This window comes from Corticium candelabrum, chromosome 8 (genome assembly GCF_963422355.1).
Source record: "Corticium candelabrum chromosome 8, ooCorCand1.1, whole genome shotgun sequence".
Taxonomy (NCBI): Eukaryota; Metazoa; Porifera; class Homoscleromorpha; order Homosclerophorida; family Plakinidae; genus Corticium; species Corticium candelabrum.
Window position 1 is genome coordinate 7,068,664 of NC_085092.1, and position 17,443 is coordinate 7,086,106.

At 43.7% G+C, this 17,443-nt stretch overlaps 2 protein-coding genes across 2 annotated transcripts in view; both read left to right on the forward strand.

Annotated features, from left to right (window-relative positions):
• On the forward strand, positions 1-12,849 carry LOC134182991 (uncharacterized). The gene is made up of 10 exons (XM_062650434.1): positions 1-272; positions 338-735; positions 8,548-9,649; positions 11,693-11,757; positions 11,824-11,910; positions 11,974-12,066; positions 12,133-12,213; positions 12,277-12,342; positions 12,408-12,509; positions 12,772-12,849. Exons 2-10 carry the CDS (start codon positions 379-381, stop codon positions 12,847-12,849), a joined length of 2,031 nt encoding a protein of 676 aa, XP_062506418.1. The 5' UTR covers positions 1-272; positions 338-378.
• Positions 11,829-17,443, forward strand: part of LOC134183707 (uncharacterized) — a 27,805-nt gene continuing 22,190 nt past the window's right edge. Inside the window, exons 1-9 of the mRNA XM_062651300.1 lie at positions 11,829-11,910; positions 11,974-12,213; positions 12,277-12,342; positions 12,408-12,509; positions 12,799-12,988; positions 13,059-13,157; positions 15,829-15,930; positions 15,999-16,091; positions 16,153-16,251. Of these exons, the coding sequence (XP_062507284.1) occupies positions 12,962-12,988; positions 13,059-13,157; positions 15,829-15,930; positions 15,999-16,091; positions 16,153-16,251 (420 nt within the window). The 5' untranslated portion in view covers positions 11,829-11,910; positions 11,974-12,213; positions 12,277-12,342; positions 12,408-12,509; positions 12,799-12,961. The remainder of the gene's footprint in view (positions 11,911-11,973; positions 12,214-12,276; positions 12,343-12,407; positions 12,510-12,798; positions 12,989-13,058; positions 13,158-15,828; positions 15,931-15,998; positions 16,092-16,152; positions 16,252-17,443) is intronic.

Sequence of the window (17,443 nt, forward strand, 5' to 3'; positions counted from 1 at the left end):
CAAATCAATTATTTGAACCCCCTCTGGTCCCAATCTCTCAGTTGCGCTGCCACGTGGAAGATCAACGCAAGATTTTACGCTTTCGTCTTGTTTTGAGTAGTTTGTTTGTTTGCTTGTTTGTCAGTATATCAAAGAATTGGGAGAATGACGGCGATGCTGACAACACCGCGTTGGCCGATGTGAGTGCGCTCTTTGGTACAGTTTCGCGCCAACCGTGACGTCGTTGTCTGACGTCTGGACAACGTTCACTGCTGTGGAGAGGAGTTTACACGGTTAGTGTGATTGTAATTGGACAAGTTAATTAACTGACTTCTACTCGAGCCGAATGTTTTGTTAGAGTGTCAGTTTGAACTTCGTTTCCTGTTGCTTACCTCTACCATGTCATCTCACTCGGAATACGACCGATATATTACCCGCAATATGACCAAACTTGTTCAAGGCCTACGCACGTCAGAGCTAATAGACGATTTAGTGTCTGAAGGTCTCGCAAGTCTAGAGGACGGTCGTAAGTTGAGCAAGTGTGAAACAGAGCAAGAACGAGCTAGACTGCTTCTCTACCATGTATTGCCATACAAGGGAGATAATGTCGTGGATCGGTTTTGTAAGGTTCTCAAGGCAGCAGGACACGTAGATATTGTGACAGACGTGATGGGGAGAGGTGTGGTCTCGACAGACCAGGCTGACCAGCCAGCACAGCAACAACAGCCCGTACAACAATCTCAATCTAATCAGCAGGTATACCTATGCGAGCTTAGAACATCTGTTGGTGCATTTGAGCGTATGCGTGTCTTTGCGCGTGCTGCATCTTCTTCACCATATTTACCTATCAGTACATGTACATATGTATAGTCTAATTAATTAATTAATAAGAGCAGTGCCTGACAATTTTTCTAATTTTTCTTTTAGCTTAGGTCACAGTGGCCGAACTGATTGAGCAACAGTTTTCTTGTAGATTAGAAAAGACTCGTTTGATTTGGGCGATTCCATCATTTTGAAATTCAGATCAGAAAATATAGGACCTGGTTGCAAGTTGGGTTAATTGAATAGCTACATATGCAAGAGTAACACTGCTTGTCACGAGCTGGACGACGAGTAGTGAGTGGCAATGTAGGTACAGCGAGAAGACATGAGCGGTCAACACAGTAATGAGAGCACAAAACACGACGACTTCTATTATCACCTGCACTCAAACTCTCTCCTTCACCAACTGACTACTATCCAACCCCAAATGACTAGTTCACTCACACCAAACTCCGGTTCAGTCGAATACTGGCAAAATGCAAATTATGTATGGCCATATATGGCAACACAACTCAGGCTTAACCAATTATGGCAACACAACTTAATTAATTAATAATTAACTCTATACATGCCTTCCCATACAAATGCATAGGTAAGAATGTTACATACGTCCCCCTTTAAGAGAAGCACTGGGGTACTTCTATCTTCTCCTTTCTTGCCCGCTGTCAAGTCACCTGCTGAGATAGTCGGCTCCGTTGTCCTTGCCCTTGATCGCGAGTATCTGGAATGTGTACCCCTGCAGGAACAAAGTCCACCGCATGACCCAATCGTTCTCATACTTTGTTTGATTGAGGAATGAAAGAGAGCGATGGTCTGTTTGCAACACAAATTTCCAGCCATACAGGAACATTGTCAACTTCCTTACGCTCCAAACCAGTGCCAGGCATTCCCTCTCTATTGTCGAAAACCTTTTCTCTCGGTCGGATAACTTCTTGCTTATATAGGTCACGTGAAACAATCGATCGCCGAATTGCTGCATGAGAATGGCGCCGATCCCAACTTTGGATGCGTCAGTTCTCAAAACAAACTGCCTGTTGTGGTCCTGCAAGTGCAGTATCGGTTGTGACGTGATAGCTCTTTCCAGTGTCGTCTATGCTCTTGTGGTCGTCACTCCATTCCACCTCGTTTGGTTGCACCTTTTTTGTTAGATCAGTCAGTGGGGCCACGATCTCAGAATAATTTGCAACGTAATCCCGGTAGAAACCTGTGAGCCCAATACACGAGCAAATATCTCTTTTGGTTCTAGGCCTCTGGGTGTATCGAATGTTTCGCAGGTTTTCTTCTAGCGGACTGGTAACACCGTGACCGACTCTGTAGCCCGCAAAATCGATTGCGTGTGCGCCGATACGGTTTTTGAATGACGAGCCGTCAGTCCAGCCGCGGACATTCTTTGAAGTAGTTTTTGGAGCGTTGCCAAATGCTCTTCCCAGGTAACATTATGGATCAGGATGTCATCGACGACGTGCTGAACGTTCTCCATGTCTTCAAGCAGAATCCTCATTGCTCTCATCAGGGTCGCACTGGAGTTTACAATCCCTAATGGCATTCTTAAGAATTTGTACAATCCACCGGGTGAAGAGAATGCGGTCTTGTAGACATCTTCCTCAGCCAGTGGCACTTGCCAGTATCCTTAGGTCAGATCGATCTTTGAAAACCAGTTGTCGGTGCTAAGGTTCTGGATTGTCTCCACAACTGTATTTGTTGGTTCTGGATCAACTTCTGTTATCTTATTGAGCTTTCTGAAATCGATGCACAACCTATTTGTGTCGTCCCTCTTCTTCACGATGTCTATTGGAGACGAATGCGGGGATCTTGACTCTCGGATGATATTCATTTTGAACATGTCGTTTAGCTTCTTTCGAAGAGTTATTCTCACGCTGTATGGGATTGGATAGGGACGTGACCGAATTGGTTTGTCCGAAGTCAATTTAACGCGATGCTGCTTTATCAAGTCTGTCTTGCCAGGCACATCGGTAAAATACAGGACTAAATTCCTCAATCAGACGTTGAGCTTGTGCGCGTTGTTTGACGCTTAGCTCCTCGCCCAATTTCACATCATCGAGAGTCTTTCGTTCCCAACACAGGCTCACGTCAAGGAGTTTGTCGTCATCTACGGCGTCATCTGTGCCTCCTTCACCATCAGCTGATATTATGGCCGAGCTCACCAGTTTCTGCACCGCCCCTCCTTCCTTTGGGGTGTCACGTTTCTGGTCCACTTCATTGATTCGGGAGTAGTATTGCTTCAACAAGTTGACATGAAAGACCTTCGATTTGCCCTTGACGTTGACGGCATAGTCCACCGGTCCTACTCTTCTTTCGATTACGTAGGGCCCCTTCCACTTCATAATAAGCTTGTTTCTATCCGTAGGCTGCAGTAGCAGTACCTGATCACCTTCCTCGAGTTCACGTCGTTTGCATTTATGGTTGAAGTATTGCTTCTGCTGTGTTTGCGACTTCTCTAGCTTCTCTCTGGCAAGTTTTAGCATTTCTTCCAGTCTCTCCCTCAACTCGAACACATACTGGTATGATGTCTGCACACTGGGTTCGTCTTTCTCCTTGGTCCAAAGGCGACATAGTATGTGCATGGGACCTCTTACCGCTCTTCTGTACAGTAACTCAAAGGGGCAACACCCGTAGATTCTTGTGGAACTTCTCTATAGGCAAACAACAAGGCGTCAATGTACAGGTGCCATTGTCGGGGTTGCTTTGAACATGGTCTCTTTAGCATCCGCTTTAGTGTACCGTTAAAGTTTTGACCAACCCGTTACACATCGGGTGATACGGTGTAGTTATCATCTGTCGAATGCTAAGAAGACGCGACACCTCTTGCATACACTCGGAGACAAACTGGCTCCCCATGTCCCTAAGAACTTTCTCAGGAATTCCGAGACGACTATACAGACTAACAAGAGCCTCTGCTGTTGCTTCTGTGGCAATATACTTCAAGGCTTTCGCTTCTGGATAATGTATCGCAAAGTCCAGTAGCGTCAAAATGTATCGGTGTCCTTCGTCACTCGCTGGATGGATTGGACCAACGATGTCCACGGCCACTCTGTTGAACGGTGAGTCGATCAATGGCATCAGCTGCAGAGGAGCTTGAGGTATCGTCCCCTTTCGAACAGTTTGCTGGCACACTTTGCACGACTTGCAGTATCTCGTCATATCCTCTCGCACGGCTGGCCAGTAGAAGTTGGTAAGGACTCAGTCCGTGGTCTTTCGTATTCCCATATGTCCTCCCATGAGGGAGTTGTACGCTAAGTCAGGGTTGTCCCCAGCATACAAAAGGCACGGCGGAGCGCCGTGCCTTGGCTCCCGCTTGGTGCAGGCCCGCCGTGCTTTACTGAGTAGGCAGTGGCTACTCTAGAGTCCGTTTACACATTTTTGCTCTGTGTGGGAAATTTGTAGATCTCGGGATTCCGAGCACGTACTAGCATGTACTGAAAGCAGGTGGAGACAACCAGTAAATAGAGATGGGGTAGCTATGATTATTTAACCCAAAAACTGACAAGTTCCGCATTGTGACGTGTAAAGCGCCGTCCTAGACCCGCCTCGTTTTGACATAAGCAGATAAGCTAAATGTTTATTTGCATTCTTTTAGAGTCACCATACACTGATTTAATTAGCGGTCTCCTAACAGTTGTTCTTTGAGTCTACTGTTCTCTATTGTAGCTATGAAGACAACAAACTTTGTATTTTAAAAATTTACAAAGTTGTTTGAGGCAAGCAACTAATTCTTTGCATATTATTTTATTTCTTTGCCTAGAGGGCCTGGGATGTTTGGTGTGATGATAAGACCAATTAGGGAAATGACTGCGGTATGGTATGAACTTGATTGTAATACAAGTACTCAAAAAGCAACAGTGGTTGTCATGCACCACCCACAATTGCGTCAGTAGCAACTGCAGTTTCCCCTTCTAGCATCACTAAACGTTTTTAATTTAGGGTGTAGCTACTGCAGAATATTAGACGGCTTTAGAGAACTACAAATTAATGCGGTCTGTAGATATGTTGCCCCTTCCCATCACATGTTCTCAACTGATTATGCGAATCAAATATCTATTGCTCGAGCTCTGAAATTTCTCACAGGCTTTAACAGACTTTAGTTTGACGCGTATTCCAAGTTGTGATATACTGCGATGTGTAAGTCACACTAATCCTTGACCTAAAAATCCTCTTTTTAGCACAAAGATTGTGGTAATTCCTTGTGAGAATGAGCACACGCTAGATTAGTTTGGCGAAAATGAGTGCTCCATTACAGAAAGGCAACGTAGCTGTCAGTCTACTTCCCCATGACGCTCCATCAGAGTTAATTCTTGTTCGTGTCAGTGGCGATGGCAACTGCTTCTTTCATGCCGTGAAAGTGGCATTGGCTGCAACCAGGAAATGTTTGCAAGTGCCAACGGCTAGTGATCTTCCAAGAAACTGCGCCGACAAACTGGCATGGCATGCGCTTGCCAGTATTTTGTACAAACGTGACCATCAAAGTGTAGCGGTAAAACGGCGTACTGTTGTAAACTTTAGAAGGTGTTTTCTTTTCCTTTAATTAACAGGTAACGACATCTGATTTCCGGTAGAAATTGTCCAAAAACGTTGCAACAAATGAGAACAAAATAAGTTTTAGGTTTGGTTCACATCAGTAGAACACTGGGTATATAGACAGGTCTATATATACTATCTTTAAGACTATCAAGCAAGTTTGATTGACTTCTAGATTAAAATGCGGCACGTTAAAAATTGTGCGGGGGGCGTGGTCATGAGCATTTCCGCCATGCCTTACACAAATCGTGGCGGCAACCCTGTAAGTGCATTACCTGTTCTCGCAAAGGTTTAGGGACTACGATCTGTCAGACAGGCTTTCCTCTATTGACACTCGGATGTTTGAAGATTCAGTACAGTATCTAGTAGTTCTTCTTCTCAAATGTAGCTTCTCGTTGATTTCTCACCTTTACTTCGCCGATCATGTCCCTTGGTCCTCGTAGAGAATCGTCCTCTGCTTGCATCGTTATGATTTCCTCCCTGTTAACTGAGATCCATTGCTTCTCTGGCGACTGACAAAGAGCTGGCGCTCCCTCTACCTCCCTTCTTGTCACTTGTGTCTCCACCCATTGCAGATTAGGGTCGTCGGCCGGTCTTGCTTCGGGGACTTGTCCGGACAAATACGGCGAGTCAATCTGCACATTTGCTATAGGCACACGTATGATGCTGTTGCCAACCATCTGCATCAGTCCAACCCGACCCGTGTACTGATCATCTGTAACATGTCGCTGTTTCACTATGACCCCACTGCATCCGGTATTTTAAAGCACGTCCACAGACTTGGTACTAATCTTTCCTCTAGCTACGGGCATTTGGCGGTGATCCCTCGGCCATGGCGGACTGGCAGCATTACTCACGATAGGGATTTTTCTCCCGTCGTGCAAGACTAGGTATCCGACATCAACCGACTCGTCCAGCTCGACCTGCGATAGTCCCATCTCCTTGTGTTCGGGGCTTGCCACGCATCTTGCGCTGATCTCTTTATGGCTCGAACATCACTCGCCGGTTCTTCGGATTCCACTTTTTGTAAAACAGCGTTTGACTTGACATAGGCTTCCCCAGCACGAATCATGCTTCGACAGTCTCTTGCTTCGTGACCTATCTTGCTGCACTTGAAACAACGCTGTCTGTTTCTCTCTATATATATTTGTTGGCTCTAAGGCCAAATCTGTTACACAAAAAGCATTGCGGGCCCCAGGACTGAGCCGCTCTCGTTTCCCCTCCTTTCGCAACGGTAGATTCCTCCTCACTAGATGCCTTGGCGGTGTTCTGTTGTGGCTGTTGCTGTGCAGTATATAATTGCCTATTTCGGGCTGTCAGAAATCTCTCTGCTGCGTCGGCAACCTTGTCCATCATCCTCAGCGGCTTTTCATGCAGCTGCGCCGACAGGTCTTGTGGGCAGGAATTTAAGAATTGCTCCTTTACGAATAGGTCCTGTACGGCTTCGAGAGAGGCTTTGGCCATGCCTGGCAGAGTCATCCATTTGTCTAGATAGCACTGCAGTCGTATGACAAATTGTAGCGGGGTTTCGTTCTGCTCCTGTCTCACTTTACAGAACTTTCTGTAACCCTTTTTAGTAAGGTTATAATGCTTCAACAAGGCACTCTTCAGTTGCGCGTAGCTCCTGGCGCCAGCGTCTGAAAGTCTGGAATAGGTATCCAGTGCTTTCCCCGTTAACAAGGCGCTTAGGTACATTGCCCATTCGTCTTCTTTCCACCCACTACTCCTCGCGAACCGCTCAAATGCTCGAGGTAGCTGTCTAGCTCGTCGTGGCCATCAGAAAATGGAGGGAGCTACGGTGTCTTCGATCTCGCATCATGGGCGTCGGTGACGTGTGCTGCTACACCTCCGGCCTCTAACTCTAACCTGTTCAGTTCATACTTATGTATCCTACGGTTTTCCTCTTGTTTGCGCTTTGGCTCATATTCTCGGACTCCATCTGCGCTCTTTTAAACTCTCGCTCTCGCAACGTTGATGCCTCCTCGGCTTTCATCTGCGCTCTCTTGAACTCGCGTTCTCGTTGTCTTTCATCGTGCTCTATGACAAGTTGCTCCGATACGAAGGACTGTAGCTCCTTCCCCTCTAACCCCATCTTCTGACCGACCTCAAGCAACCGGTCCATGTCAGTCTCGTTATACTTTTACACTGCTAATGTATAGCTATCGCGGTTCCATCTGTTGCTTCTTTACCAGCTATGCACTCGCGTAGTAGCGCTCTCTTCTCTTACTTGCGTTCTTTCCTCTTCCTTGTTCAACTCCTCTTGCGACGTTTCTCCTGGACAGGCCCCCAGTTGCCACGAGCTGGACGACGAGTAGTGGCAATGTAGGTACAGCGAGAAGACACGAGCGGTCGACACTGTAATGAGTGCACAAAACACGACGACTTCTATTATCACCCGCACTCAAAACTCTCCCCTTCACCGACTGACTACTATCCAACCCCAAATGACTAGTTCACTCAAGCCAAACGCCGGTTCAGTCAAATACCGGAAAAATTTCAAATTATGTATGGCCATATATGGCAACGCAACTTAATTAATATAATTAACTATGTACATGCCTTTCCATACAAATGTGTAGGTAAGAACGTTACACTGCTTTTTTTCTGGTTATGGCTGTTGTAGTATACAAAGTTGTTCTCGCTTTGTGTGGCATCACTCCACAGATACTGCGAATGAACAAGTGCAGTTTACACTTTGTTTAGTAAGACAAACAGTTCTGAGTTTTAGTTCCAGCGTTGATCTGGAACTGGTGGAAGGCAGCTCTCTAGTTCTAGAATCAAAACTAGTCAAACAGAACGACTGAATGGCTGTAGAGCTGATTCCTTAATTCCAGAACTACATAGTCGCTTAAATCAAACATAGATAATATGGATGGGTCTTCTTCACACAGCTGCCTTGGTTGCATGATAGTGTTAAACAGGAGAAATGCATCTGTTTACGTTTGGATATTACATAGATATGGTGGATACCACACCTCTGCCATTTAACACTGCACATGCCAGGTATGTGATCTTGACATGAAGAAACAAAGGAGTGAGGTGAAGGCATTGTCAGAACATCTTGTGAGTTTGTGACATGTCACACTATGTACATTGTTACACAATCAGCATTGGGGTTAGGCACTTTAGTAGTATTTACTATTATAGTACAGATTTACAATGGTTGATTTAAATTTTCATTGACTGTACTTGTCTCTGTTGTTACTGCAGAGTGATGAAATCAAACAAAAAGAAAATAGTGCGACAGAAAGTATGCAGGAAGAAAGAATGACAGCATCTGCCAAAGACACTTTCATGAAAGAAGGGGAAGAACCAATACAGGAGGAAGTTGGGAATACTAGTAGATCAACGGTAGAAGCAACCGCAAGTTCACTGGAAGAGATGGATTCCCAATGGGAGGAACAGTTGAAACACTGTAGTGCAGATGTTATAGCTGCACTTCGCCCAACCTTGCTTTTGGATCATCTTCGAGCTTTCAAGTTACTTTCTCCAGATGAACACAGAGAACTGCAGCAAATGCCATCTGAAGCTGAACGATCAGAGAGGCTTGTAAGTACTATTCTTCCTCAAAAGGGAAAGGGATCATTTAATACATTTTGTCACATTCTTTGTTGTGTGGAGAAGCAAAACCATATTGTAAGTAAAATTCTTAAAGTACATAATGTATCCTTGTCTCCTATACATGTGGAAAAGATCAGTCACCCTGACAGCTATGAGCCACCTAGAAAGAAACAACATGTGGAAGGTTTCACTGATTTAGGCTCAACCTCATCTCAGCCTAGAGAATTGTGTGATCATGAAAGAAATCGAAGTGCAACGCTTTACTTCAAGAAGAAAGATGAGGAGACTGTGAAGCCCTTTGAGGCACGTATTAAAGAACTGTGTCAAGCATGTTTTAAGATACCACAAGACAGGGTCTTGTTCTTCTACACTCTTCCACCGGCTGGTCAAAGGGTCATATTCTATGGTGACTCAGTCTACAAGCCTGCTGTACTGCACCTGGACCAGGTGTCACCAGATCTTGTGGAAAAGGAAAAGAGTCGCTTAGTTTCATTTGTTGCTAATCTAATACAAGTGACAAAGGATGGCATTTACTTCACGGAAGTGGTTAAAAGCTCATGTCTGGTTTTGTTTCAAATGCGATTGGATGTCTACCTTAGACTGTTTTCTGCACTGACAATGGAAGCTCAATGTATTGCATTTCATCAGTCATTGAAGCAAACATTTCCGGAGCTAGTTGTGGCCAAGTTCAGGCTAGGTGGTTTACCGCCGATTGAAGTTATCAGCACGGAAAGAATTTTGAAGGAAGAAGGTATCTAATTCTTGTATGGTGTGTGTGTGTGTGTGTGTGTGTGTGTGTGTGTGTGTGTGTGTGTGTGTGTGCACGTGGGCACGCGCGTGTGGTGCTGTAGCTCAGTTGGTTAGCTAAGGAGTGCATGTGGAGAATGAAAACATCCGGGACCTTGCATGGTTGCAGGTTCAAGTCACAGTGATGGCGAGCTATGGCATAATTTCCTTAAGCAAGAAACTTACACACAATTGCTTCTCTCGACTCAGGAGTATACATGAGTACTTGGTCATTGACTGGGGTGAACATGACTGTTGGCTAGGCAGTAACATCATGCAGCAGATGATAGTTGTGGGTCTTGGTGTCCAATCCCAGAGGTGCGCCATTATCAGTGTAACTGGATGACTCCGGCCAAGCTCCAGGTGGATTGTAGCGCTGGCCCTAAGCCTCCACGTAGCACATGGAGGCCATGTTTCTAGAGGCAGGGGATCTATCTTAGCAACTGACCTTAAGGTTGACGTCGAATGACGTGGAGAGTTTGACATTGTGTGTGTGTGTGTGTGTGTGTGTGTGTGTGTGTGTGTGTGTGTGTGTGTGTGTGTGTGTGTGTGTGTGTGTGTGTGTGTGTGTGTGTGTGTGTGTGTGTGTGTGTGTGTGTGTGAATGGAGATTGAACTAAATAACAGAGTTCAATTTAGAAAAGTTGTTTTACATGATATGTGCAACTTGTTCTGTACATAAACGCAATCACTTTTTTCTTACATTTGGTTTTTAGGCATCTTTGCTGTGGTTAGAAACATTCCAAAGAACTTCTGTTTACACACATGTTACTGTTATGATGATCCTAAAGTTCACATAGCACAAGTCATATTCTTGTGTGTTAGTACACCAATTTGTATACTTGGAATGATGCCAGTTAAATCTACATTTATGGAACATTTTATTGTTGTTTAGAGGAGTTACGATATCAACACAAATTGTATGCATTTGGTGACTATTTGAAAAGTCTTCACTTCTATGAACAGAACAAGCTTTGTGTGTTTTTTGTGCATGTGTTTGGCAACACAACATTATCAAGCAACTCGTCCAGTTTGAGTTGTTTGCTTAGTTTTGATGGGCCATTGGCAGCTTGGTTTGGCTTAATAAGGTGGGCTAGTCAAATTGAAACAACTTGAACTGGGCAACTGGTTTTTACTGAAGTTGTACCGTACTTCTGTGCATTTAGCTGCATGCCAGTATAGATGAGGATTGCCAGAAACTTGCTTATTGGACTCTGGCAAGGAAGCAACTACACATGCGTGGTAATTCTACTGCACATGCGCCGTAATTCAATTCGGTGGCAGACGTTGACCTAAAAAATGCAGCTTCTCCCAAAGCCCAGCTAGAAGAGAGAGAAGTCGAACAGCCAGAATGTATCGAGAATGGATCTTCGCATTGTTGCAGAAAGTCTTTAGACAATCGATAACAAAGAAAAAGCTAGCGGTTGTACGCAAGTACGACAAGCTCAGTGTAAAAATAGAAAGTTGCCAGGGAATGTGGGGTGTCTCGTCAGTGCGTACAGGATTGAGTTTGAACAAGCAGAACAACACATGGGCTGACAGATGAGGAAAGGAGGATCGAAGATGATGAAGAAGGGCAGGATGAAGACAGAGAAACATTATAGGGCTAATTATATACTACATGTAGATGAGAAAAGTATGCGTCTTAGTGTTTATATATATTAGTTCAATCAATATCTAAGAACGGATGCAGCATATACATAAGCATGGGTCCAGTGTATAGGGAGGTTGGTCAAATCGCCTCTTTCTCCGACATGCCGCTATACCTCGGTATACCAGCACCCTGGTAATCCTCAGCTCAAACCAGCATGCAGCTAAATGCCCGGAAATACAGTACTTGTTTTGCAACAATGCAGTGCTGAATGTACTTAGTCTGAATGCAGACAACTACTCAGTATTTAAGGTACCATGTACTCTGGTTGTAGTCTGTGACAGATTTGTTACTGGTCAGTATTAAAATTAGTTGTGTGTGCATTGAGAATTTAGTGATGATGGTTTGGCTGTTGTAGGAAGTGCAACGAAAATGTTACAGATAAACCAGATGACTATGTCATCACTGTCAGCAATTGCTTTGGTATGCATGGCTTAAGTTGGTTGCCTGATATTAATAATTATTGCTCTGTTTGTATTGCTCATTTAGCCATTGAAGCGCTTGAAGAAACAGGTGAATGGTTTGTTTGAAGTTGTTGATGGTTTGACTGATGATCTGATGAGTCATGATCGTCAGGTAATGTGTACAATTGTCTCTGTTTGGTTGCTGAGATGTAAAGTAAATCTGTTTGTACTGTAGGTTAAGATAGTATTAGATGCAACAAACGCAAGCAAACAGAACACAGTAGTATTGGATGAACTTGTAAATAACAGAATTGATTGTGCAGTGCAGGTTACAAGTGAAGGAAGTGTTTGAGCAACAAATTGAAATGTTCATCGTGCTTGTGTATGACTACAGATTAAAACAGATCAGAAGTCTATTGCGGCATGTTTTACAAGAATGAAAGTGAGAGAGGACAGCAGTACAAAAGATGTCTATGTATGTATTGGTACATCCAAACCAAGATTACTATTAGATTGTATTTTGTGAACATGTTTTTAGGACAATCTTGACGTGATTAAAGGTTTTCAAGAAAACATAGAGATGAAACTATCACAGAGACCACAAGTACAACATCGTTTCTGTCATGATTAATATGCTTGAGTTAATTTCTATTGAATTCTGATGTTTAGTTGGCACAGTTAACTTCATACAGTCACACATTGATAGAAGGATTGGGAACAAGAGTAGCCAATCTCAAGCTTGCGAGGAAAAAGGCTAAGACAGATCCAGTGGTGAGCTCTCATTTATGTTGATCTTTTGCAGGCCAAAGTGATACTGTCTTGTGTAAAGATTCATCTTCTCTTTCTTAGTTTGTTTTCCTTAGTTTTTATTTTACAATAAGATGGAAAATAGTGATTGAGACATACTCAACTGTATGCGATGTGTAGAGATGAGATAACAAATAGATTTTATTGAAATTGATATGAATACGGGTTGGCCTTATTGCTATGGAAATTGGTAGATTATTTTATTTTACTGTTTCAGCTGTTTTAGGTTAAATGGTCAATTGGTGTGTTTCAGGATGATTCTATGGCAGCAAAAGATGATGCAGTTAAGGTGTGTATCTACTAACTATTGATTTTATGAGGTTATGGGCATGACTGCAGGGATTATGTAGATTCAGTGGGCTAAATTGGACTGGGCGCACAAGAACAATAGACCTGGTATATTGAATAAGGTTGTTATGCTGGGAATAGAAGACAAGGATAAGGTGACAATAAATTTTACAATAATTTTTACAAGATTTGTTCAATAATGCTATTAATGTATTGCTTGTGCAGTTGGGACATACTTTACTTCACTATGCTGCTTACTATGGTAACTATGATGTGGTTCGTATTCTGCTGGAGAACAATGCAGATGCGGATGCTGCAGACAAGGTAGGTGTAGTGACTGCAACAATCAAGACACAATTAAAGAGAAGGTGGCGAAGCACTGGGTTGAAGTTGTTGCATGTAAAAAAAGGTTGTTGCTGTTTGATCTATTAACAGCAATAGTACAGTACCTGTTAAGAGGATATCCATGAATGCAAGGAACCACGTGTGTGTGTGTGTGTGTGTGTGTGTGTGTGTGTGTGTGTGTGTGTGTGTGTGTGTGTGTGTGTGTGGTGTGATAGCTCAGTTGGTTAGAGTTATCTTACTGAGTGTTTACATCTGCGACCTTGAAGGGTCACAAGTTCAAGTCACAGTGATGGCGAGCTATGGCATAATTTTTTTCTTAAGCAAGAAACTAACACACACTTGCTTCTCTCGACTCAGGAGTATAAATGAGTACCTGGTCATTAACTGGGGTCTTAAGCGGCCATTGGCTGTGACGTGACATCAGCCACTGAGGTCCTGGTGAGACTTCGGGTGCTCACACCACAGTTGGCTCACAAGTCGGTGCTCTTACGAGTGCCTGGCCCAGCTCCAGGAGTTTGCTAGCGCAGTCCCAGAGTTCCCTGGGTAGCGCACAGGGTCTAGCTTAACAGCTGGGGGCGTGACCTCTGACAGACGGCTCCTGACCTTTAGGATTTACATTTTTAGTGTGTGTGTGTGTGTGTGTGTGTGTGTGTGTGTGTGTGTGTGTGTGTGTGTGTGTGTGTGTGTGTGTGTGTGTGTGTGTGTGTGTGTGTGTGTGTGTGTGTGTGTGTGTGTGTGTGTGTGTGTGTGTGTGTGTGTGTGTGTGTGTGTGTGTGTGTGTGTGTGTGTGTGTGTGTGTGTGTGTGTGTGTGTGTGTGTGTGTGTGTGTGTGTGTGTGTGTGTGTGTGTGTGTGTGTGTGTGTGTGTGTGTGTGTGTGTGTGTGTGTGTGTGTGTGTGTGTGTGTGTGTGTGTGTGTGTGTGTGTGTGTGTGTGTGTGTGTGTGTGTGTGTGTGTGTGTGTGTGTGTGTGTGTGTGTGTGTGTGTGTGTGTGTGTGTGTGTGTGTGTGTGTGTGTGTGTGTGTGTGTGTGTGTGTGTGTGTGTGTGTGTGTGTGTGTGTGTGTGTGTGTGTGTGTGTGTGTGTGTGTGTGTGTGTGTGTGTGTGTGTGTGTGTGTGTGTGTGTGTGTGTGTGTGTGTGTGTGTGTGTGTGTGTGTGTGTGTGTGTGTGTGTGTGTGTGTGTGTGTGTGTGTGTGTGTGTGTGTGTGTGTGTGTGTGTGTGTGTGTGTGTGTGTGTGTGTGTGTGTGTGTGTGTGTGTGTGTGTGTGTGTGTGTGTGTGTGTGTGTGTGTGTGTGTGTGTGTGTGTGTGTGTGTGTGTGTGTGTGTGTGTGTGTGTGTGTGTGTGTGTGTGTGTGTGTGTGTGTGTGTGTGTGTGTGTGTGTGTGTGTGTGTGTGTGTGTGTGTGTGTGTGTGTGTGTGTGTGTGTGTGTGTGTGTGTGTGTGTGTGTGTGTGTGTGTGTGTGTGTGTGTGTGTGTGTGTGTGTGTGTGTGTGTGTGTGTGTGTGTGTGTGTGTGTGTGTGTGTGTGTGTGTGTGTGTGTGTGTGTGTGTGTGTGTGTGTGTGTGTGTGTGTGTGTGTGTGTGTGTGTGTGTGTGTGTGTGTGTGTGTGTGTGTGTGTGTGTGTGTGTGTGTGTGTGTGTGTGTGTGTGTGTGTGTGTGTGTGTGTGTGTGTGTGTGTGTGTGTGTGTGTGTGTGTGTGTGTGTGTGTGTGTGTGTGTGTGTGTGTAGATTAGCTTGCTGCAGATTGTTTTTAGTTTGTTACAGGTAGCAAGCTGAATCATCCAATAGGTAATATAATTGTTACTAATTCTAGCACAAGTGTGACATGTAACTGACACAATGGCATTTATGTATATGTTGGCCCTGGCATGTTTGGGCATGTTTCACATGTAATGCACATATTGGGACACACAAAATGAAATGTGCCTGCTGAAAATAGTATTTTGTTAGGCCAACAAATTGTTTGTTTGCTTTGTTCATGTTGATCTGATTGTACTGGTAAGTGTCCACGTCATGGGAGACGTAGAAATTATGTGACTTGATGAGGAACCTGCTGCAGTGTAAACCAATGATTGATTTGTCTGGCTACATGGTAATGTATACTAACTACCTCGCTTATTTCATCTGATTTTGAACATTCTCAATCAGGTGTTCTAATAATTGTTCTAATGGTTCTAATTACTCAAATTAATTGTGGCATGAAAGGACATCGTAGTTGGAACCTTAGAGTGGCGCCTTAATTAACTAGAGAACATTTACAGTTACAGTGAGTAGGATATCACGGTAGGCTTAATAGGAGCACTGGTTTACTACCATAGACAATGACTTCCCATAATTGTAGGGTTATGCGGTAAGAGGTGAGAATGACTTTTAGGTGCATGACTCTGTTTGTAAAACAAATCAGCTAATGGATTTTGAATTTTGATCAGATAATGTGGGGAGTGGGCTACATGTGGTTGTAGCTTTTTGAAGTGCATGGTAGCAGACTGAGGTTTACAATCAAAATAAATTTTAGTGGCAGCTTCCAGTTAGACTTACCATGACATAGCTTATATCAGCATTTTGTTGCAACAGCTGCTCGTTGGTTTATACAGTGCATATGATGTTGAGATATTCTTACTGATTCATTGGAAGTTACAATTCTGTGATAGGATGGGAAGAGACCTTTTGATTTTGCATTGGAAAAAGGTCACATGTCAACAGCTGGTCAGTTAGTGTTGACAATGCAATCAGCTGAACATCTTGCATTTGAGGTGCATAACAGTTAATTTGTTTGCTTTGTGTTGCCTTTATGACTACTGACTTCAACTGTTGATGACAGGGTATCTCTCAGCTGCTGCAGTGGGCATGTGAGAATGAAGTGGATGTTGCAACAAAGATTGCAAAGAAGTTTTGTCAAATAGTGGAGAAGAAGGTGAGAGTTTTCACAATACTGTTGATTACGTGTGAAAGATGTTTTTGTGTTGTGCATGCAGTCTGGTCGAACTTTACTTCACTTTGCTGCTCAACTTGATCATCGTGAGGCAGTCGAGTGTCTGTTGGAGAAGAATGCTGATGCAGATGCTAAAGATAAGGTAAACAATATTATGATGTTTGAAGTGTAGTTGTATGTGGGTGATAAGGTCAGCTAGTGTGGATGAGAAAAATGAAACCATAGTAGTTGATAAATTGGAACTATTGGGATCAACCGAGGAAAAGGATAGAATTTGATATGTAGTGTTTGTAGCTGTGAAGCAACGCTACTTTTGGTGACATTTGTTACTCTAGCTTCTATCTCTAGAAGTTACTGCTGAAATAGTTATCTCTTTATCCAACTCAAACTGACCTGTGGGAAGGTCAAGGGTGCCACATTAAATGACTAAATTGTCTGTGTGGTTTGAGATTGGTTTATGTTTATGAAATCCAGAAAACCATTTGGTCACTGGAGACTTCATAGCAGCCACATTACTTGGTGATACACACTCTGACAGACTACAGTGTAACCTAATTCTCTGGCTACATTTGTATCTTGTATGTCATGCCAAAGGAATATTTGGGTATGCAAGCAAATTGTCCAATGTAGGTTGCATGTTGGCAACTGTCATCATTTGCTTGATGGTTGCTTCAAATGAGAGCAGCTTACGATTTGTAAAAAAAAAGCTTGAGAATCTCTATAGAAAATTTTTGTGCGACTCGCATGCGACTCATACGAAACGCATGCGATGAGGGTCGACTTGCACATGCGTAGCTCATTTACATAGTTGGGACCTCATTCGCATACGGAACGTACGGATATTCGCATGCGGAACACATGACAATCGCATGCGGAACGCACGAGAATCGCATGCGCCTAGAGACGTGATTGAGAACCATTTGACTGCGATTTCTTTGATTTCTGATAATATTTCTAACCAATTATTTGACATTCGCACTCTACCTTAGCAAAACGCAGTCTAGAAATCTTTTCCACAAGAACTTGCTTTCTTTTACGTTGTGGTTGTCAGTCTGCATTTTCACTTGGGTTCTGATGACTCTTGCCCAGGTTGTGAATCACTGTCATGAGCGACCTCAGCAGTAGGCCTATATTCGCGGAGATTTCATCGTTGTCTACTAAAGCAGTTGCAGTAACACAGACAAGAAGGACAAGACTCTTTCTTGTCTGGCCGGGTACCTGTAGGTTTTTTCGAATCTTCTCCAAAAGCCTCAGTCCCAGCTCCATCTGATTTCTAGCGTGAAGAATCTATCGAATTTTCTGTTTTGAGGTGGGTTAGGTGACCATGCAGTGTG

Coding starts and splice junctions, on each gene's coding strand:
- LOC134182991 (XM_062650434.1), top strand. CDS start 379: ATGTCATCTCACTCGGAATACGACCGATATATTACCCGCAATATGACC. Junction 11,911..11,973: donor TGATGAGTCATGATCGTCAG/GTAATGTGTACA, acceptor TTTGTACTGTAG/GTTAAGATAGTATTAGATGC. Junction 12,067..12,132: donor GAATTGATTGTGCAGTGCAG/GTTACAAGTGAA, acceptor GTATGACTACAG/ATTAAAACAGATCAGAAGTC.